At 41.4% G+C, this 23,600-nt stretch overlaps 1 protein-coding gene across 3 annotated transcripts in view; it reads left to right on the plus strand.

Moving 5' to 3' along the window:
* The first annotated feature begins 1,133 nt into the window (after positions 1 to 1,133).
* Positions 1,134 to 23,600, plus strand: part of irak1 (interleukin-1 receptor-associated kinase 1) — a 28,821-nt gene continuing 6,354 nt past the window's right edge. For 2 of the 3 annotated variants that reach the window (XM_088003014.1, XM_088003016.1), the window contains exons 1-9: positions 2,726 to 2,870; positions 14,244 to 14,411; positions 14,475 to 14,558; positions 14,639 to 14,922; positions 20,066 to 20,130; positions 20,204 to 20,318; positions 20,521 to 20,639; positions 21,464 to 21,674; positions 21,771 to 21,839. In XM_088003014.1, the coding sequence (XP_087859140.1) occupies positions 2,741 to 2,870; positions 14,244 to 14,411; positions 14,475 to 14,558; positions 14,639 to 14,922; positions 20,066 to 20,130; positions 20,204 to 20,318; positions 20,521 to 20,639; positions 21,464 to 21,674; positions 21,771 to 21,839 (1,245 nt within the window). In that variant the 5' untranslated portion in view covers positions 2,726 to 2,740. Of the gene's footprint in view, positions 1,358 to 2,725; positions 2,871 to 14,243; positions 14,412 to 14,474; positions 14,559 to 14,638; positions 14,923 to 20,065; positions 20,131 to 20,203; positions 20,319 to 20,520; positions 20,640 to 21,463; positions 21,675 to 21,770; positions 21,840 to 23,600 lie in introns of those variants that run through there. The other variant, XM_088003015.1, reaches the window with a different exon arrangement.

Consider the following 23,600-nt stretch of genomic DNA (forward strand, 5'->3'; position numbering starts at 1 on the left):
GCAATTTCTGAAGTTTGGTCCATTTACCTGTATTAGCTTAATGGCAGAGATGCCACATTCAATATGGCGGACGCTGTTACGTATCGCAGTAACGGGGCGACCCGCTTTATGAGGTATGTGTTCATGTCTATGCCCGCCACGACAATTTAGCTGACCTTAATATTTCCTGTGTTTTATTTTGGTCATAATTGTTAAACTTAGTGTTGATATTGTTAAGAAAATAAATTTAAAATTTGCTAGTTTTAAAACTTAACATGTCTTGATTCAAATGGCCTAATTGTGGTTTTAAAATCAGTAACGTATTCTGGCTTTTTGACCTTTAGGTTACCTGTAGTTACAGCAGATGGTTTGCTAGGATCGTTTGTCTGTGTGGGAAACAATCAGGAGAAGTTCTAGCTTTTCACACTCATCTGTGAAAAGCCGTAAACACGGCAGGAGTTCCTGGCTTGAGAGAGGGTCAGAGATAGCTCCTGGTTGGATGAGCAAAGATACGCCTTATTTGAATAAATTAAAGATAGGAATACGCCTTTTACTATAAAACTTTCTACACAGAAGTAACAAATTAGATTTGCTCTTGCAATTCTCCAAAGACGTCTTTGCTTTTCTTTCTTTCCTTCTTCTTCTTTCCATTTATGTCAGGTAAAGGAATGTATGTCTCTGTTGTTCTGCATTTGTATGCATTGTCTTCTATTGGATTAAACTGCAATTTTGTGACGTCAACACGCATTGCTGTTTTCTTCTGACACGCGGCCGCCGCGAGGACCCGGGATCATAAAGGAAGAGAGAGCCAAACTTTTTCCAAAATTAACTAATTCATAAAAATCTTCCTTAACAATATGTGTGTGATAAGCGTGTCTATCAGACAATTATGTATCGGTTCAATACGGGACGCACATTTCACGGCCAAATATGACCGTTATTAAGCATATTTGACTGCTTATAATTATGGGACGACTCCGTATTTTACGGGATGGGTGGCAACCCTATTCAGGGGTGCTGAGAAAGGCCACTGTTTTACGGTACTGGGTTCTACCTGTTCGAACCAGTAGATGTTACTTCCACCTGCGCAGGTGCAGAGCAGGCTTTTATTGTGACACGTCACACCGGACGCGGCTCTTGGTGTCTGGCGCTTGTGAGCACTGTGAACGGAAGTTGCCGCAGATCAGAAGTTCTGAAGTTGATCAGTCCGGAGAGTTATCAGGCTGGTTCTGATGTGACCCGGTCCGGCTCGGTTCGGTCAGAAACATGTCAGAGGGAGACCCGCGGGCTTACTTCCTGTTCCAGCTGCCCCCCTCGGTCCACTGCGAGTTCTGCCGGATCATGGATGGACTGCTGGACCTGGACTGGACCCGGTTCGGTGAGTAACATACTCAGAACCATCCAAACAGCTGGAGGCGGCACCGAAACCATCGGACTTATCGGGTTTTACACCTGAGTCACGTGCTGAAGGGTCGTAGTGACTCTACAGGTTGAGTCACGTGATCATTTGGGTCCTGGCGTTCAGGTGAGGTTCCGTTAGCAGGGCGTGGTTCTGTCTGGAGGTTCTGGTCGGTTCGGGAGCAGGCCAGTAAAAACTAACTACGTCCCTCTTTAAATGATTGGAGTGGACAGAGTTTTTCCTTAACATGTGGTTCTGGTGCCGGGTTTGGGTCAGAACTGTAGAACCTGGGTCCTGATGAGAGGAACATGGAACTGAATCAGATTCAGAGTTTCAGAACTTGCTGATCCACCTTTGATCCCCAACAGCAGCAGGACCAAACTGGGTCAGAACCAGCCAGGAGGATAAACACACTGTCCATTAAGACCAGAACCAGTTCGACCCAGCAGGAGGTTCTGTAGAAACATCACTAGCAGTGACAGGTTGGTACCTAGAGAGATCCAACTTATGGTTTTGAAGGTTTTTCATTGTGTAACTGGGATGGTCCAACAGAACTGCCTGGGTTCTGAATCTCTACAGCAAACCCAATAAGATCTGAGTCGGCTTCGGCCTCTACCGGGTGTGTTTCACTCCTCATTGTTTTGGTTCTAACAGAACCAAAGATCTGTTTGAGAACAGTCTCAGAACCAGCTTCAGGTTTTATCAACAGAACTGCAGAACCTTCTCAGAGTGACCCGGCAGTTCTGGTTCTGTTGACAGTTCTGATGCTCAGCTGTCCTCAAGCTGGGTCAGAACCGGTTCTGGAACTAAAACTGAGGATAGTCAGGTCTTTGCTGAGTAGCAGGAACTTAAAGAAGTTGGTCTAAATAATGTCATTAATGTTAGTAATGATGTTATTAATGTTAACATTAATAACATCATTACTAACATTAATGATGTTAATAATAATGATTAATAACATTATTATTAATATTATTAATAATAATTAATTATTATTAATAAGTTCTATTACAACTTAATAACAACAACTTATTAATAAGTTAGAAAAAGTTAATACTAACTTATTAATGTTAGTAACGATGATAATCTGTGGAGTAAGGTTATGGTTCAGCCCTTGGATTAAATCAGTGAATAAAACAGGAAGTTTAATCTGAAGCTGGACTCATCCTGTGAACTTCTGTTAGAATCAGACTGATTTTTGTGATATTTTCATTTTATTTGTTCGAATCAAACTAATAAAATAATAAAAAATGTCAGCGATTACAGAGGAATCTGACCCAGATAATCAGGACAGGCTTTGTTTTTCATCAGAACACGAAATATTATTCTAACTCCACTGTTAATAGTAAATCATTTCTGCAGATGGAACAGGCTGGCGTCTTTGATTCTTTTCTATTTATCATTTTTTATGTTCTCCATTTGTTGACAGCAAGTGATTGTTGCTCCAACAACAAACGACTGCATGGAAAACGATGCAGGAAATGTTGGACAGGTAAAGTTGGACAGGTAAAGTTGGACAGGTAAAGTTGGACAGGTAAAGTTGGACAGGAAATGTTGGACAGGAAATGTTGGACAGGTAAAGTTGGACAGGTAAAGTTGGACAGGTAAAGTTGGACAGGTAAAGTTGGACAGGAAATGTTGGACAGGAAATGTTGGACAGGTAAAGTTGGACAGGTAAAGTTGGACAGGAAATGTTGGACAGGAAATGTTGGACAGGTAAAGTTGGACAGGTAAAGTTGGACAGGTAAAGTTGGACAGGAAATGTTGGACAGGAAATGTTGGACAGGAAATGTTGGACAGGAAATGTTGGACAGGAAATGTTGGACAGGAAATGTTGGACAGGTAAAGTTGGACAGGTAAAGTTGGACAGGTAATGTTGGACACGTAAAGGGTCTTCATACACCACGATGTTGGTTCTGGTTGTTCTTAGTGTATACTGATTATTTTTGACACTTGAAACTAACAGTGAGCTAAAGTTGTAAAGGGGAACCATCTGCTCCAGCCGTAACATGAGAACCTGAAGCGGAACAACGGGGAACTGAAAGTGTCCTACCAACAATCTGCTCTTGAACTCATCTCAACATGAACCTGTCATCCATGTGATGGATGGACACCATCAGGATGCAGGTAGCAGCAAGTAGAGAAAAAGAAGGAAGGGACCACCAAGCATGGAGCCTTGGGGAACTCTGCAGGAAAGAGTAAAAAGAAGCAGACCCGGCAGCATGGGCGGGCCTGCTGCCTGCTGCCTGGCAGCTGTGGGGCCCCACAAGTCATGGCTGACTCTGTGGCCATTGTCCTCCCAGAGTCAGCCGTGCCCACTGGACTGGAAGATGTTTGTTGTATTTACCTCAGAATGGCCAACTCTCTGTTATTCCTATATCGGTTTGATACAGTAGGGGCTTCCGCACTTCCCATGTCTGTGCCTTCTGTCACTTTTTTCTGCAGTTAAAACTAGGGATGTTCCAATAAGATTTTTTGCTGCTGATTTGGATACCGATCACCCATGGACCTTACCAAGCTCCGCCCAGAAACGCCCCCTAAAATCCCACGTGGCTGCATGTCTCACAAACAAAGCCTCGGAGCTTAGTTTCTATGTAAACATGGCGTTTTTCACTTCGACTGACTCTCTACAAAGTATTTCTGAGTCGATTAGTGTAGCATTTATGCCAGATTTTCAAAAAATATCAGCCACGACAATGGACAGGGGAACCAACGAGTTCATATCATCTTTTTTGGACGACATCAAGGTGTTTGAGCCACGCGATGCCTCCAACATTGTGTGCGTCGCAGCGAAATGCTACCGGTCGATGAGGAAAACAGCAGATCCTCACAGCCTCAGCATGAATATACTGTGGACAAGATCACTGATCCCTATTGTTCTTGCAAGGCTGGGTAAGTCGGCATTCATGGTTTTGAGGGTTACTTTTGGAATCAGTGATTTCTGTTGTTGGCAAATGTTTGAGTGTGCCTAGGCCTGATACTCGATGCTAGCGTGGCTAACACGATTAGTTTAGTAAAAAGCCTTTTCAGGTAAAATAAAATCTTTAATGCATGTCAGATACGGTACACATTGCATCTTGATCTGTTCAGCTAACGCAAGACTGTAACAGACAGGCTTCAGGGTGTAGAAGTTGTATCGGTACTGCCGTTATGCTGTACTTAGCTAAAAGGTTTTCATAATGGATGTGCTAATTACTGACTATTTTTTCATTCATTAAACACAAAGAAAGCAAAGCAATAATACTCACACCAGCACACACTCCTTTGTTCTTATTGATCCTACGACGGTTGAGCTGCAAATGCGGTCGTGCACAAGCTTTGATCCAAGCTAGGCTTTCCATTTCAGATTTTGGAAATCTGTGAATTTTAGTTCCACAAATACGATCAGGATACCTGACATCACCTGAACAGATACCCCACTGACAGTGGGGAACCGTTCTTTATGGAGTCCTGACGCAAAAACGGTCTGCTAGTCCACAACGTACATTAGTGTGGCGACACTAGATGGAAATTCAGATTTTGTGGAAGTTTAATTTTAGTAAATTGCTCAACAACGCCACCCTGGGAATTTCACCCAGAGAATATTACCTCTTGTTTAAGGCACACAGGTTCAGTCATGCATAGATTAAAACATCTGAAACCATTTCAAAATTATAGAAAAACGTTTATTAAATTCTTTTGAAATGTTTTTAAAACCAATTTCTTTTTAAAAATTAAACTAAAGAAATCAAAGAAAATAGAAGAACTGCAGCAGTTGAGGTTACCGGCCGGAGGGGGCGCTATGGGGACGACATCCACCAAACACAGCAAATAAAAAAAAAAAACCCTTTAACACCAGACGCAGTGAGACAAGCCAAACTCCAGAATCACAGCACACAGACGAGGAAGACACCGTCACCACACCAACACCGCCACCGGACCTCAGCAACTGCAAACAAAAAACAGTTAACCAATATAACAATATCAGCCCGACTAAATAAACAAAAGGGCTGTGAACAAAAGTAAAAAAATAAAAGTCAGACAATACAAGTTAAAACATTAAGACCAGGCGTGGCCCTGCCACAGCGGGAGATGAAACGGGCGCGCCGATGCCACACCCCAAACTCCGCTCCAATCAGGGCGGATAGCGCCGCCACAGTCCAACTTGAGAACAATTGTGCAGAAATCCGGAAGATTTACGTAGCCGGTGCAGAACAAAGCCGAACAGATCCGGGAAAAGAACGCAGACAGAGCAGCAATGGGTCAACTGTGGGGAACCTATAAAAAAATGTATCACCATTTTAAATAAAACAAGAAACTGGAGCTTAGATGAGTGTTAATTTCTTACCTGCTGATCCACAAAACATGCACACACACACTCACAGACCGAGGAAGAAAAGGAACGCAGCGCAGTGGCGTTTTACCTACGATCACACTTCAGTTTAGATTTTCTGACCAAGGTCAGCTAAAGTGCAGGGAGAGAGAACACCTACCACCAGAACATCAGCGCAACATGCACCAGCCAGCGATCTGTTGCCTTCTGCTGCCAGAGTCCACCAGACGCGAACCACACAGTGGGAGAACAAAGACACATCCTGAATGAAGCTGCAGCTCCTTATATACACCACGCCCACTTCAAGAACCGGAACTTCTCACCTGGAAACTATTTGTAGGGAATTATGTATATTTCTATACCACTACATTCGCATGTGTTTACTACTGTGGCTTGTGTTTGTGAGACGGTCACAAACACAATGCCCATTTCACGCTGTGACGTGAAATGGGCATTAGCCAATGAAACGCGGCCCCTGTGGTAAGGTCCATGAGGCCGATCTTTGCCGATCACCTGGTTTGGCTGTTAATTTTTCACTTTAGGTATAAATGCTACTATATGATCTGACGAAATGGAAAAATTATCTGGCAATAAATTCACCTAATTTATAAATAAATTATAAAATATTTGCAGGCACAATACAGCAGCTATTCCGTCAAAAGGACAACTGAAAAACCTGCAATCAGCAAAACAATATTTAACAGTAACGTTCTCAACAGCTTAAATTATACACGAGTCAAAGAAATCTCATAACACTGCCTATCTCAAATAATATCAAGAAAAGAAGAAATATTCATTCAAAGTCAAATGCAGATTGGATCAAAACAAACAATATCGAGTTAGCGAATCAAAACTTCCCGAGAAAACAGCTATCTGATTAATGCTGGTTCTGATATCCTGGTTGTGACTGAGCGGAGTGATTATGCGGAATGCCAGGAGGAGGCAGATCGATTTTTTTTTCAGAGATTATCTATCTTATGTTACTACATAGCGAAAGTTTTAATGCATATGTAAAATCTTTTATTGTTTAAGTTACGTGCTGCAGCTTTAAGCAGGCGTTCGGTGTGAGAGTTCACTGAAACACCGGAAGTGCTTAGCGGCGGTCCAACAGCGAGAGCAGAACCAGCGTCTTACACCGCTAGCTCGTTTTGACTTAAATTATCGGGTTATTTTGCTTAGAGACCACTATGGCCTCCGGGTGAGTTGGTAGCTGTGCGCTACTTTACCTGCTATTTGATCGCTTCGGATCGCTGCAGTGAGCCTCCATGTAGCCAAACTCTGTCAAGTGTTTGTTTTTTAAAACGTCATATTAGATTCGTCGTGTTGATGCATTTTGACATGCTTCACCTCCGAGGTCTTCGGCGGAACATGCAAACTTCCCCATTCGCTCTCTGAGCGTTATAGTTCATCGACACATCGCTTGGGATTTATTGCTGTGCACTTGCGCAGTGTGAATGAAAGAGATCAGCTGCACAAGCAGCTGAAATGAGATCGGCAACAAGAGACCGATCATACACCTTTTCACGGATATCAGCCGATTATGATCGGTGGCCGATCGATAGGCACAACTCTAGTTAAAACTGTTTAATCCATTATTAACACGTCGTAACCCGTTTTTCCGAGCCGCCTTTAAACGCATCATGAACGCTAAGACGCTAGCTGGTGTGGCAGAAGGGAAATGCCTAGGAACCTGAGGTGAAGCGCTGGTTTGTCGGGGTGACAGCTGGTAGAGGAAGATTAGCCGGTTGGAGCAACGCGGAAAAAACAAAAATAGAAACATCGCTTTTGGAAAAGACGGCTTTGGCATAAGCTGGTATGTGAATGGTTCTGATGGAAATGGAGGTAGGAAATGAGAAAGACGGAGATTTTGAAGGGTGGACATCAGTGGGAAGAGGGAGGGAGAGAGGTCGTGGAAGAAATAAAATAGATGAAGGAAAGAGCATTGGTGATAGCCAAGGCAGTAAACGGGAATTGGAAGGTAGTAGTTCAGAAGAAGAAAGGATAGTGAGGAGGAAGGTTGTGAGGGAGGAAATTAAAGTAATATTAAAACTGAAAAATGAGGAGGAACAGGATAAAATTAGCCCCATTGGGGTGTCAAGAGAAATTAAAAAGAAAATTGGTGATGTTGAAATGGTTAAGATTTTGAGAGACGGAAATCTATTGATAGTATGTAAAGATGTAGAACAAAAAAATAAGGCTTTAAATGTGGATAATATTTGCAAAAGATCTGTGCTGGAGAAAAAAATCATGGGAGAAAATAAAAAAATTAGAGGAGTGATTTATGGGATACCTCTAGATGAAGATCTAGATAAAGTTAAGAGAAGTGTTATAGGTGCAAAAGTGAATAACTTGAAAAGATTGTCAAAAACAGTGAATGGAGAAAGAGTTGGAAGTTTGTCAATCCTTATTGAGTTTGAAGGAAAAGAGTTGCCAAAAAACATCAAAATAGGATACCTCAATTTCCAGGTCAGAGCCTATGTACCTCCACCACTAAGGTGTTTCAAATGCCAAAGGTATGGACACATAGCAGCAGTTTGTAAAGGGAAGCAGAGATGTCCAAAATGTGGAGGAGATCATAAAATAGAAGAGTGTAAAGAAGAAACACAAGAGAAATGTTGTAACTGTGGAGGGAATCATAGAGTCACATTTGGAGGATGTGAAGTAAGGAAGAGAGCAAAAGAAATTGTACAGATTAAAACAACTAAAAACATAAGCTATGCAGAAGCAGTTAAAAATGTGAAGGAGCAGAAAACAATAGAGACTGAACAAACAGTGAGTCAAACTACACAGCAAAGCAAAGCACAAACTGAAGATAAAATCATAGTGCCAGTGGAAAAACTAATATTATTCATAGCATATGTTATCAACTGCACTGACCAAGCCAAACACAAAACTGAGAAGATTAAAATAATAGTGAGAGGAGCTGAAAAGTTTTTGGGCTTTAAAGAGGGATCATGGGAGAACATAAATAAAAAGTTGGAGGAAGATGGGAGATCAGGAACATCAGGTGAAAACGGTTCATGTTAATATTACAATGGAATGCTAGAAGTTTAATTGCTAATGGACAGGAACTTAAAGGGTATATTGATGAGCTTGAAGAACAACCGGAAGTTATTTGTGTTCAGGAAACATGGTTAAAAACAACATTAGACTTTGTGATTAAAGGTTATGATAGTGTAAGAAGAGATCGATTAGAAGGTAGTGGAGGAGGATGTGGAATATTTATAAAACAAGGAATACAATATCAGGTATTAGGAAAAGGGAAAGAACTAGAATATATAGTAATTGAGATATGGGAAGAAGAAGGCAAATTCAAAATAATAAATTTTTATAATCCATGTAAAACATTAACGATTGAGATAATGGAGGAACTAATTGAATATCTGGAAGGGAAAGTAATCTGGTGTGGAGATTTTAATGCAAATAGTACAGTGTGGGGTAAATGTAATGATAAAAACGGACAAGTTATAGAGGAATTAATGGAAATGAAAAATCTAGTATGTATTAATGATGGAAGGGGAACAAGAATTAATATAAGAACGGGGATGGAATCAGTTATTGATTTAACAATTGTTTCAAATGTTTTAGCTGGTATTTGTGAATGGATCATTGATAAAAAATCTACAATAGGTAGTGATCATTACCCCATAACAATAAGAGTAGGAATGAATCTAAATAATAATAATATAAAGCTTGGGAAAAAGTTAAATTTTAACAAGGCAGACTGGATTAAATTTAGACATATAAGTCAAATAAACTTAGAAAAAGTAGATATGAGTGTGGATATAAATGATGCAAATTTAATAATTTGTAAGATAATAACAGAAGCAGCAGATCTTTCCATAAAAAAATCAGGGAGTAAAAATGGTAAGAAAATGGTGCCATGGTGGACAAATGAGTGCAAAGAAGCAATAAAAATAAGAAATAAAGCATTTAAGGTACTCAAACATAACCCAATTTATAATAATTTAATTGATTATAAAAGAAAACAAGCAATAGTAAGGAGAACTATAAAAAATGCAAAAAGAAAATATTGGAGAAATTTTTGTAATACGATAGGGAAAGAAACAAAAATTGAAAAAATTTGGAAAGTAATTAAAAGAATGAATGGTATAAAAAGAGAGTTTAAATATCCAATACTAAAAATAGATGATAAAAATATAATAAGAGATGAAGACAAAGTTGAAATAATGGCAAGAACATTTAGTAAAATTCATAGTTCAAATAATATTAGTGAAAAGGGAAGAAAAGGAAGAGAAAATACAAAAATTAAATATAAAGATTTATTACAGAATGATGAAGAAACAAATAATTTGTTGAATGTTGAATTTACAAAAGCTGAATTGAATAATGCACTTAAGAAGACAAAAAACACGGCACCAGGTAAAGATCAAATTTGGTATAGAATGATAAGGCAATTTAGTGAAAAATCTAAAGATATATTATTACAATTATATAATAAAATTTGGGAGGAGGGACAGTTACCATTGAATTGGAAGGAATCGATTATAATACCAATAGTCAAACCAGGAAAAGATAATTCAAACCCAGAAAACTACAGACCAATAGCTTTAACGTCAAATTTATGTAAAATAATGGAAAAAATGGTTAATAATAGATTAATATATTATCTAAATAGAAAAGGATATATGTCGAAATATCAAAGTGGTTTTCGAAAAGGGAGGAGTACAAATGACCCAACGCTCTGTTTAGAACATGACATTAGAAGAGCTCAAGTAAATAAAGAAAGTGTAGTGGCAGTATTCTTTGACATAGAAAAGGCATATGACATGATGTGGGTGGATGGATTATTAATTAAATTAAACAAGTTGGGTATTAAAGGGAGAATATTTAAATGGATTAAAGAATTTTTAACAAACAGGAAAATACAAGTTAGAATAGGAGAAATTATCTCAGGAAAATATGTAGTAGAAAATGGAACTCCACAAGGGAGTATTATAAGTCCATTATTGTTTTCAATTATGATAAATGACGTATTTAAAGATATTGGAAAAGACATGGGTTGTTCACTTTTCGCAGATGATGGAGCTGTTTGGAAAAGAGGGAAAAATGTTGATTTTATTGTTAAAAAATTACAAGAGGTTATTATTAGAATAGAGAAATGGGCATTGCAGTGGGGATTTAAGTTCTCAGTTGATAAAACGAAAGTAATGCTATTTACTCAGAAAAAAATTAATAAGGAAATAAAATTGAAATTATATAATCAAGAGTTAGAGCAGGTAAAGTGTATAAAATTTTTAGGGATATGGTTTGATGAAAAATTAAAATGGCATATACATATTCAAAAAGTTGTTGATAAATGTAAGAAAATATTGAATATTTTGAGATGTTTGGCTGGCAGTGACTGGGGAGCAGATAGACAATCACTAAAACAGATTTATACAGGTATGATAAGATCCAACATAGACTTTGGTTGTTTAGTTTACGGTTCAGCAGCTAAAACACATCTGGTTAAATTAGACATTATTCAACATCAGGCACTAAGATTATGTACTGGAGCATTTAAAACCACACCAACAGCAGCATTAGAAATAGAAATGGGAGAAATGCCATTAGACTTACGAAGGACAAAATTAGAAATTAATTATTGGTTAAATTTGCAAGGCAGTAATGTTGATCATCCAACTCTGGAAATTTTAAATATGTGTTGGGAAAAAGAAAAGAAAGAAATGAGGAGTTTTGGATGGACAATTGAAAATAAAATACAAAATTTTGAAATGAATAATTTAGAAATTAGTCAAATAACACCAATATCAATTATACCACCCTGGATTCTACCAGAAGCAAAAGTAGATATGTCAATAATGGAAAAGAAACAAGATAAATCATACATTGTAGATAGTTATTCAGTGCAATTATATTTAAATAATTATTATCAATATGTTCAAATTTATACTGATGCGTCAAAAATAACTGGGAAAATAGGAATAGCGTTTGTAGTACCAGAATTCAATACAAAAATAGGAAAACGAATTACAGATGGATTATCAGTATACACAGGAGAAATGTTGGCTATATTGTTGGCTTTACAATGGGTAGAAGACATAAAACCATTAAAAACAATAATATGTTCAGACTCAAGCTCTGCATTATTAAGTTTAAAAAATAATCAAACAGATAGTAGGATGGACATTTTATTAGAAATATTGCATATATTATTTAGAATACAAAACATGGGGTTGATAGTTATATTTGTGTGGGTTCCAGCACATATTGGAGTAGAAGGAAACGAGAGGGCAGATAAAATGGCAAAGAGGGCAATTAAAAATCCTATTAGTTTCAAAGTTAAATTAAGTAAATCTGAAGGAAAGAGTATTGTTAAAGAGAAACTGATGAAAGTTTGGCAAAAAAGGTGGGATGAAGATAAAACAGGAAGATGGTTTTATAAAATTCAGAAGAATGTAGGAGAAAGAAGAAATGGAGGAAGAAATAGAAAGGAGGAAAGAGTGATAACAAGATTAAGATTTGGACATACAGGACTTAATTATACACTTTTTAAAATTCAAAAACATAAAACTGGCAAATGTGACCATTGTGATAAATATGAAACTATAGAACATGTTATATTTGAATGCCATAAATATGAAATAGAGAGAAGATATATGAAGAGAGAGTGTGAAAGGATTAAGGAGAAGATTAATTTATTAGATATATTGAGGAAGAATTTAGGGAGTAATCATATACAAATAATTATTCGATTTCTTAAGAAAACAAAATTATTTCATAGAATTTAATTGTAGTATGTTTGTAAATGAAGGCATGATATACAAAGTTGGGTACAAGTATGTATGTGTTAAGTGTGAATGTGTGAGGCTATGTTAGATAGAATTTATGGTAGAATATGTGAGGATAAATATTTAAACCATCAGGAACCACACTCCATACCAGTAAGTGGCGGTAATGCTACTAAAAGTTTCTTGCCAACCGCCATAAAACCGACAAGAAGAAGAAGAAGAAGAAGACGCTAGCTGGGTTTACACCTGTGCGGCAGCGAAGGAGACCTGCTGCTGCTGGGTGGAGCTGCTCAGGTGTGTTAGTATCACGGCAGCAAAACGCAAATAACTTTGCACAGTTTTTCCCCCAAACTAACCGACTGAGTTCAGCAAAGCTGCTGGATGCAGGTAATGTTAGCTAAAGGGCGACTAGCCAATGTTAGCTAAAGGGCGACTAGCCAATGTTAGCTAAAGGGCGACTAGCCAATGTTAGCTAAAGGGCGACTAGCTAACACCAATACAGCACCGTAAGCTTGTTAACTGGCAGCCTGTAGGCTACTGAGGTTGTCTGTGTCCAACAGTGGGTAGTACTTGTTACATTCACTTGAGTAACTTTTGTGTAAAAAAAACAACAAAACGAAAAAAGTAGTTGTAGAGTAGATTTTTAGTAGTACGAGTAGTTTTGCTGCACTGTACCTTTTTTACCTTTTTCTTTTACTTGAGTAAAAGAAAAAAATTAATCTATAGTTTCATTTTGCCCCCCCCAAAAAATAAGCTGATGCCCCCCGTTAAACTCGTCTGGAGCCGGGGCTGAAAAGAAGAAGGTCATTGCAGAGAAGGCTTCCCCACAGGAGCAAAACCATTTACAGTCACTTGAACAGCAGAACTGTCTGCCGTCATGCGTTCTGCGGTCCTCGATGCAGAGGCGCAAGGGGGGTTGGTCAGCGTCGCTCCTTCACCCTGACGTTCCTTCCCTGGGGGGGGCGCCGATTTATGTTCTCGCATCCACCTGAATAATGTGTAGTTGCGCCACTGCCTCGATGCCAGGGCACAATCCCGCCCTCCTGTTTTGCCTCAGTCAGTTCTGGTATTCAAGGCACCTTGATGATTTTCCTTCTGTGTGTGAATCATTCTCTGCAATGATCTTCTTCTTCTTCTGTCTCTTTCCTGTGGAGTGCCACAAGTCTCCATCCTTGGTCCCTTCCTTTTTCTCTCTATTTGTGTCAATCATCACCAAACACAACCTGTTATTTCTCTGCTATGCAGATGATAAACTGCTGCTTCTCCGTCTGAATCTCAGAACAGGTGACTCATGTTTGACGTCAGATCAAATTTTTTACACTTAAATAAGAACAAACTCATTGTTTCCTGTCTGGGCAGAGAAGTTGGAGTCGTTGCGTCTCTCAGTGGCGCCTCTACAGTCAGAAATCGTGGTGTGTCTTTGACACAAACTTTAAACTTGATAAACAAATAATGTAATTATTTATTTAGACGAGTTTCTTTCTCTTACGGCTCCTGACCCGAACCCAAATGTTTGAAGTTATAACAAACATTTGTTTCTGCGATGTTCACATCTGGACGACCGTTCCTAACCTAACTTGACCCTTTGCTGAACCAAGCAAAACGCCGCCGCTGTCTCTTCTGCCTTCAACCGACACTGGAATCACTGGCATCCCATTCGGATCAGGATGGAACTAAACTGGTCCAGTTCCATTGTGTTTAACTTGTCCAACAGCTGGAGGACATGATGACCTCTGCTGCTGCTTGACTCAGATTGTGGTCCTGGTTCTGATCCGGTCGGTCGGTTCTGTCCCCACAGCCTCGGAGGTCCTCAGAGACCAGACGGCGGTGCGCCTGGCCTACCGGAGGGAGCAGCGGACCGACTGGGTCATGAACAACTGGGGCAACAGGAACGGCCGAGTCGGGGAGTTGGTCGACCTTCTGGAGTCTCTGCAGCTTTTCAGACCGCGGGACATCATCCTGAGCTGTGAGTTGACCCCTGACCCCTGATCTGTAGAGCAGTTTGACCTTCAACTCCGATTCTCTGCAGGGATGCGGAACCTGAGTCGTCCTCCTGCTCTTCCTCCTGCTCTTCCTCCTCCTCCGTACGAACCGTCAGCAGCTCAGTCCACAGGTAAGACTCGGCAGGTCTGATATCACTGCAGCGCTCTGATTGGTTGGATGAGCTGATGATGTCGCTGCTCTACCCTTCAGCTGAGTGTCCAGAAAGGAAACCGCTGCCTGGCCCGGCCCCGCCCCCTGTCAACCTGTTCTCTGAGAACCACCAGCCGCCTCCCAGGCCCCCCGCCGCTACTGATGATGTCATGCCTCCATCGCCATGCAGCGCCATCACCACCATCATCTGCTGGACATATGAAGAGGTGCATGCTGGGACGCGAGGCTTCTCCCCCAGCCTTCAGGTCGGGGAGGGCGGCTTCGGCGTTGTTTACCGAGCAACGCTCAGCAACATGGACTGCGCCGTCAAGAGACTCCGACAGGTCAGCCAATCACAGCGCAGCACAGAGCCATGTGCTTCCAGACACAATAGCCTTGTCCAAATTCTGTTTCCTCTGAAGGCCGGATTTATAGGCCGGTTAGGTCATAGCGCGGCGAAAAGGCCTATCCGATTTCAAAGACTCGTTCAAACTCTTCCTCCTTTTCCCCAGATTTGAAGGATGGGTCCGGTGCATCCTTCACGGCTCACCATATCCCATAATTCATTGCGGGACAAACCAGGTGTTCAGGCAAAGTGGCAATGGCCGTGAAGAGCGGCAAATTATTTTCTGTATTGCGCTTTTAGTGACACAACGTGAGTTTTTTCAGCATTTTTAGGTGAGAATGTAACCAAGTCTCAAATATCTGCTCGCTTCATCAATACGTCACCAATGTTGATCCGACATTTTCGGGATGTCTGCTCCCGCTGCGTTGCCGGCCAGCTCCCCTCGCTCCAGGTTCGGCTAGAGGACGCCATGTCTGCCGGTTCATCGTTATGAAAACTCCCGCTAGCTTTAAACACAGATATTACTTGGTCCAAGTAAAATGTTTGGTTTACCAGAGTTCTTAATTTATTTCTGACCAAATCGTTTTGATTGATTAACAGTTTTAATCAACTGTAATGACTTATCTGGACAGTATTATATCTGTAAATGAATAATTTACTTATATTTATTCCTTGTAGAAATGTGCAATACACGTTTTAACATTTTAGAATCAAACTAAGATTTATTTTTTACAATGAAACAGCCTTTACTATAAAAGTGCAGAATAATACAGACATCAGGAGTAATACATGGCTGAAAAACAAACTTTGGGTTCATTGGTTTTTTCCTTCGCCACTGAGCTTCATGCTGTCACGGTTGCTAGGCAACATGAGCTACGCTGAGGTGGACGCTAACCAGCTAGCTGAAGATTAACAGAATAAATGTTAACTTCATTTGGAAAAACAAACACCATTACATCAGAGAGAGATTTGCTAAAACATGAGGAAGGTGGAATGAAGGCATGAATGGCACTTTAAAAATTAGACGGCTTCAGCCCCTTTTAAAACGCGGTGATCTAATTTGGTTTGTTGTTCCATCGTATTTCAGAAGGTTGGAGGTTTTGATTCTGAATTATCTAAACTCCCTGCAGCTCTCTGCTTTCCATCAACAGGTTTTGTTACAGTGGAGGTTCATGTTAAACAACTTCAGCCCCATAAAGTCCCACTGTGGAACAGCAGAGCCACTTTATGTGCTAGAAAATCTGTATTCATGAATGACTGGTGGAATGATAATTACTCATCTACTGGATGGAAACGGTGAAATTCTCAGTTTGGAGGAATTTAACAGGAAATATGGAACCGACTGTTCACTAACAAATTAAAAGAAAGTATTAGGAAGCATCCCTGATGTCCTCGTTCTGTCAGAACAGTTTAACTCATTTCTCTATTCCAAGACTCCACAAGGTTCAAACTGACTATGTGGACATTAGAGGTCATTAATGCTGCAACAGGTCTTTGAACCAGTATTCAATAAATAACTTAAACACAGCTCTATCATAGATTTTAACAAATCTAGGTTAGTCAAAATTAGGACAAATTATTTGAAATTCCCAATTCCTCCCAAACATAAAGAATTACATTTTAAAATAATAAACACACATCCTTCAAATGAGTGCTTAAGAGAGAGATTTAATTTTCATGTTGAGAATTGTGGTTTTTGCACAACTCAGTTGGAAACAACTAAATATTTGTTTTAAGAATGTAAAGAAGTATTAAACTTATGGGACCAACTTCGTAACTTTCTGTCTTCTGAAACAATAAATGTGGATTTTGTTTCTTTACAAAACCTTCAGTTCGGTTTATCTATCAAAGAAAAAACTGTGCACTGTTTAGTCAATGTTCTGATTATTGTAACCAATTATATCCATAAATGTCTCTATGCAAAACGCTCCCTCTCAATCTCTGCTCTCAAAAATGAACTTTCCTTTCCTAAAAGTTGTCTGAGAAAGATGCAGAATTTAAATGCAGTAAAATTGTATCCGTTAATGGAAGATTTTCAGTTAGTATCCCCCTAACATGTCTCTTATTAATTTAACCCTCACCCCTAAATCACCAAAAACGGCTGAAAAGGCAAATCCAAATTAAATCAGCTGCTGTTCTTGAACGATTTGGAGTACATGCAACAGCCTGGTCTCTTTATGAAGATGACAAGCTAAATTTTCTATTTTTACAGTTAAAAATACTCTAACTGCAAGTAGTTAGTTTGTAGCTATTCCATTTGTAACACAACAAAAATGTAAAAATTTTGCTTCACCCAGATTTTTCATTTTTATTTCTTGTAAATACACATTGAGTGTTGAATGTATGGACTGGAAAATACAATAAATCTGCATGTTGCACACTTGAAAATGAATCAGTGTGGTGTTGCGCAGGTTCTTTTATTTTAACAAATGCTGTGGAAACATGAGAGCGACAGTGAGCGCCTTCGCTGACCAGCCGTTGCTGCGCTTAATTGCCGTTGGCTCGCTGAGTCAGGAGCGCTGCTCACCGTGCTCTATGTGCCCACTGGTGGCGAAGTGTTGTCACTGCAGTCCAGTGCATCTCAGGAAGATAAGTGCAGCTGAAGAGCACAGCCAAGATAAGAAAAATGGAAGCAAATAAACAAACAGAAAGGGGGTGGGGGGGGTGATTACTTCTGAAGTCCATTCTCTCACATGTAGAATCAAGTATTCTGCTCGTGGATTTCAAGATTGATCAAAATAGCACAAAAAGAAATGTCATTTTGGACATATTTATTTTTGAGTTTGTACAGGTGTAGTCCAAGTGTGCCATTTGGCGTCTCCAAATGGCACACTTGGACTACACCTGATATACAAACTTCAAATGACTGAAACTCCTCAGTGCTTCAACATACAACGAGGCTCTAATGAAAGATAATGACCGGAGGAATCCTCTGGTAGACACATTACTGATGGTGGAAATTACTTATAATTATATAAATGAAATAGTGTATCGGGGTGGGGGGCGTGTTGGCGTACAGTCAGACCTCCTCCCCCTTCTTGCAATATGCTGTCCGCTCTGACTGTAACAGTGGACAACTAGAAGTTTCCGGTATTCTCAAATCCAAAACTTGTCAGCTCTCTTACGGCCATAATCATCCACTCCCATGAGTTGTGAAGTTCTGCTGAAGAAATGCATCCAGTTTTGACACGTTCTGACCACATGTCTCTCCGTTTGTGAGAAAAAGTCCTGTAAACACCATTATGCATGATGGCGCACAGAGCCTGACTGTGATGCAGCACAGGCGCACACATTGCGCATGGCTACGCATGCAGCTGGTGGATTCAAGTCAAAACAAACCTCAAAATGCCTTATATCCTTATGACGGGACAGGTGTTGGCTACACATCGGTGGCTTTAGATTTAGTTTCCCAGTTGACCAGTGAGAAATGTTCTAGAAAGAATACAGGCATGTCAAAATGAGCTCAAGTTGCTCTCTGGATATTATTGGCTCAGAACAAGCCATTTCATAAAAGCGTCATAATGGACACCGGCAGAGTTTAAACCCGTAAATCTCAGCCCCAGAAAATACAATGGAAAAACGGCACGCGGGTGTTCCGGTGCGGGTTAATTTAACTTATTTTATTTTGTTATCATTATTAATTAATTTATTTAATGATTTATTTAATTTTTCACTAATTTTAGTACCTTATTCGAGCCTCTGAAACCAATTGTGATTTGTAAACGGCAGAAGTTGTGATATTTAGTTTGTTGTAATGTTTGTTTTTGACATGTTGTTTGAGGTTGTTGTTGTTCTTGTATATTCAATAATAATAATAATAATAATAAAAAAACAACAAAAAAACAGCTAGCTGAAGGCTAGACCTGTCAAGAAGGACCTGGCTGCAGCAAACAGGAAGGGGCGGGACGGACCGCTGGCAGTCTCAGACCTTATTTGGAAATGGGACCATTGCACTCCGGAAGCGAAGGGGGCGCTATTTCCTATATTATAGGAAATAATATAGAAAATACATGCTGAGAGTGAAACTCCATCGTCTTTAGGAAGGAGTTTCACTCTCGGCATGTATTTGAACTTCTCTCTCTTATTTTCATCTGTGCTTACCGTATTTTCCGCACTATAAGACGCATGCTAAAACATACGGTCAACAAAAAAAAAGGTAACGGAAACCAAACAGTAAATTTAGTTGAACTTTATTCGACTATGTAACAATACACTCACGGTATTTCTTATTCTAATTCCACAAATCCATTAAAGTCCTCCTCTTATCTGAATTGAACAGCATGTTTTCCCATCAAACATGCCAGGTTCCCTCTCATCAGTGTCGGAGTCGGACTCGTCTCCAGGTGGCTGTTCAGCAGCGATGCGGCTTTAGTGAAGCTCAGACAGTTAAGGCCGATGCATTAGCCAGGCATCCACCATCCATCCACACATGGAGGCGTAACTCGCCCGGCGCCGCCTCCCGTCTCAGTAAACGTGTGTTCAGTCTGTCGTCCATCGCTCCCACGCCGCTCCCAACTTCTGTTTGAACGGCCTGTTTACACCAATGTCCAGCAGTTGGAGTTCTTCTGTTAATCCTCCCGGAATGACGGCAAACTCCGAATTAGTTTGCTTCGCTTCCTTTTCCACAGTCGCAGTGAGACGGGCGCGCATGGAGTCGCAGAAGAACAGGGATGGCGATGTGTAGAAAAACCGATTTGGTTTTTACTGAGGCTATGCTGCAGAACTCGGACAACAATCCCTGATTGGTTTATCGCTGCTGCCGTCCGTACTGTACTCTTTACTTCTCTGTGTCAGGGACAGATTTTGGAATTCAGTGCACAGATAAGGCGCCCCGGATTATAAGGCGCACTGCTGATTTTTGAGAAAATGTAAGGCTTTTTAGGTGCCTTATAGACCGGAAAATACCGGTAATTATTTTTCAAAAAATAAAGAATAATGTGTAAAGTTAATCATATTAGAGAAAGGGGGAAGGATCAAATAAGTTTCTACTTTTGCTTACCACCTTTTCAATCAGTTGTCTCAATATATGTCATGGTATTTGAATTGTGAATATGAATGAAATAAATAAACTACACTATGCATATAAATTAGATTTTTAGAGGAGTTGTCTGCATTGATTAACCTGAAGCTGCTGCTGACAGGACGGCCAGATGGACTGGACTCTCCTCAGGAAAAGCTTCCAGACTGAAGTGGAGAACCTGTCGAAGTGAGTTCCTCTGTCCACCTTCAGAGTGAAACAGAGCGTACTTCTCAGACATCAACACTCGTGTTGCTTTCAGGTTCAGACATCCCAACATCGTAGACCTGCTGGGCTTCAGTGAAGGAGAGGGAGGACTGATGTGTCTGATCTACAGCTACATGCAGAACCGCTCCCTGGAGGACCAGCTGCAGAACGTAACTCGCTGCCTCCATGTTGCCCTCAGTGTGGATGTAGGGCGACTGTGCCTTTATGGTGATGTGGACAAAAACAGCATGTTTTGATTGGTGACTGTGAGAGTAGTAGTGACCTGTCAGCATGCTCTCTGTTGTGGTAGCAACGGTTTGTCTACTCCAGGCAAGTTTCCGTCTGTTCCAGTCGTATGCTTGTATCTTCCAGGCGCTGGGTCTCTCGTGGCCTGACCGGGTCAGCATCACTGAAGGAGCGGCAGCAGCTCTTCAGTTCCTGCACCACCCGCCGTCGCGTCAGGAGCCGCTGATCCATGGAGATGTCAAGAGGTCAGGAAATCTGTTCCTGCTGAACAGTTAGGCAACATCAACATGTAGAGCAGCTCATTAACATGTTCTGATCTGACGACAGAACCGTCCGGCTGCTCTGTATCTGCTGGTTTTTATACAACTGATGGCCTAGTCAAAGGTTTCTGGTTGCTTTGACTGGTCCTTCTGGTAAAAGAAAGACACTATCACAGACAGTCTCACTGTTGCTAAGCATAAAGGATCCGGAAACTATGGATCCGATTCCTTCTCCTTGCCATGCCTCTGAGGACTGGTCATGAAGTGACACTGAGGCAGAAGGGGAGAAACGCTGCCACCTGCAGGAGGGAGAAACGCTGCCACCTGCAGGAGGGGAGAAACGCTGCCACCTGCAGGAGGGGAGAAACGCTGCCACCTGCAGGAGGGGAGAAACGCTGCCACCTGCAGGAGGGGAGAAACGCTGCCACCTGCAGGAGGGGAGAAACGCTGCCACCTGCAGGAGGGGAGAAACGCTGCCACCTGCAGGAGGGGAGAAACGCTGCCACCTGCAGGAGGGGAGAAACGCTGCCACCTGCAGGAGGGGAGAAACGCTGCCACCTGCAGGAGGGGAGAAACGCTGCCACCTGCAGGAGGGGAGAAACGCTGCCACCTGCAGGAGGGGAGAAACGCTGCCACCTGCAGGAGGGACTGGAATGGACTGGTTCTCCCAGGAAACAGTCCATTCAGTCTATTCAGAACCAGAACCAGTATATTATCTGAGGCCAGGGGAACATCACCAGAGCTTCTTCAATGCTGGGATGAGCTCTGAATCCAGAATGAAGCTCTTATTTCCGTCTGTGTCTCTGCAGTTCTAACATCCTGCTGGACCAGCATTTGGTACCGAAGCTTTCAGACTTCGGTCTGGCCCGGTACGTACCGCAGAACGCGGCTGGCTGCTCGACGCAGACGGCTTCTGTCGGCAAAACCACGACGGTGAGAGGAACGCTGGCTTATCTGCCCGACGAGTACGTGAGGAGAGGAGAGCTGTGCACGGCAGTGGACGTCTACAGCTTTGGAGTGGTGAGACGCCCAGGGACTGATGGGAAATGCAGTCTGTCGCGTTCTGTCTTACCACAGATGTCTCAACTGAGCCTGAAAGTGTCCTGTGTGTTTCAGGTGCTGCTTGAGGTTCTGACGGGCCGCCGAGCTCTGGAGCAGGACGGGAGGTCTGGAGACCGATACCTGGTGAGAGCATTCACTTGGGGACCTGTTGGTATGTTGACCTGTTGACATGTTGGTATGTTGACCTGTTGACCTGTTGGTATGTTGACCTGTTGGTATGTTGACATGTTGACCTGTTGACTTGTTGACCTGTTGGTATGTTGACCTGTTGGTATGTTGACCTGTTGGTATGTTGACATGTTGACCTGTTGGTATGTTGACCTGTTGGTATGTTGACCTGTTGGTATGTTGACCTGTTGACTTGTTGACCTGTTGACCTGTTGGTATGTTGACCTGTTGGTATGTTGACCTGTTGGTATGTTGACATGTTGACTTGTTGACTTGTTGACATGTTGACCTGTTGACATGTTGACCTGTTGACTTGTTGACATGTTGACATGTTGACCTGTTGACCTGTTGGCATGTTGACCTGTTGACCTGTTGACCTGTTGGCATGTTGACCTGTTGACCTGTTGACATGTTGGCATGTTGACTTGTTGACATGTTGGCATGTTGACCTGTTGACATGTTGACTTGTTGACCTGTTGGCATGTTGACATGTTGACTTGTTGACCTGTTGGTATGTTGACATGTTGACCTGTTGACATGTTGACCTGTTGACCTGTTGGCATGTTGACATGTTGGCATGTTGACATGTTGACCTGTTGGCATGTTGACATGTTGGCATGTTGACATGTTGACCTGTTGGCATGTTGACCTGTTGGCATGTTGACATGTTGACCTGTTGACATGTTGACCTGTTGACCTGTTGGCATGTTGACATGTTGGCATGTTGACATGTTGACCTGTTGGCATGTTGACATGTTGGCATGTTGACATGTTGACCTGTTGGCATGTTGACCTGTTGGCATGTTGACATGTTGACTTGTTGACCTGTTGGTATGTTGACATGTTGACCTGTTGGTATGTTGACATGTTGACATGTTGACCTGTTGACATGTTGACCTGTTGGCATGTTGACCTGTTGGCATGTTGACATGTTGACCTGTTGGCATGTTGACATGTTGGCATGTTGACCTGTTGACCTGTTGGCATGTTGACATGTTGACATGTTGGCATGTTGACCTGTTGACATGTTGGCATGTTGACCTGTTGACATGTTGGTATGTTGACCTGTTGGCATGTTGACATGTTGACCTGTTGGCATGTTGACCTGTTGACATGTTGGCATGTTGACCTGTTGGCATGTTGACATGTTGACCTGTTGACCTGTTGACATGTTGACGTGTTGACATGTTGACCTGTTGACCTGTTGACATGTTGGCATGTTGAACTGTTGACCTGTTGGCATGTTGACATGTTGACCTGTTGACATGTTGGCATGTTGACCTGTTGACATGTTGACCTGTTGGCATGTTGACTTGTTGACATGTTGGCATATTGACCTGTTGACCTGTTGGCATGTTGACATGTTGACATGTTGGCATGTTGACCTGTTGACATGTTGGCATGTTGACCTGTTGACATGTTGGTATGTTGACCTGTTGGCATGTTGACATGTTGGTATGTTGACCTGTTGGCATGTTGGCATGTTGACCTGTTGGCATGTTGACATGTTGGCATGTTGACATGTTGGTATGTTGACCTGTTGGCATGTTGGCATGTTGACATGTTGACCTGTTGACATGTTGGCATGTTGACCTGTTGACATGTTGGTATGTTGACCTGTTGGCATGTTGGTATGTTGACCTGTTGGCATGTTGACATGTTGACCTGTTGGCATGTTGACATGTTGACATGTTGACATGTTGGTATGTTGGTATG

This window comes from Poecilia mexicana, unplaced genomic scaffold (assembly GCF_051168715.1).
Source record: "Poecilia mexicana isolate PSO_F unplaced genomic scaffold, ASM5116871v1 scaffold_23, whole genome shotgun sequence".
Classification (NCBI taxonomy): domain Eukaryota; kingdom Metazoa; phylum Chordata; class Actinopteri; order Cyprinodontiformes; family Poeciliidae; genus Poecilia; species Poecilia mexicana.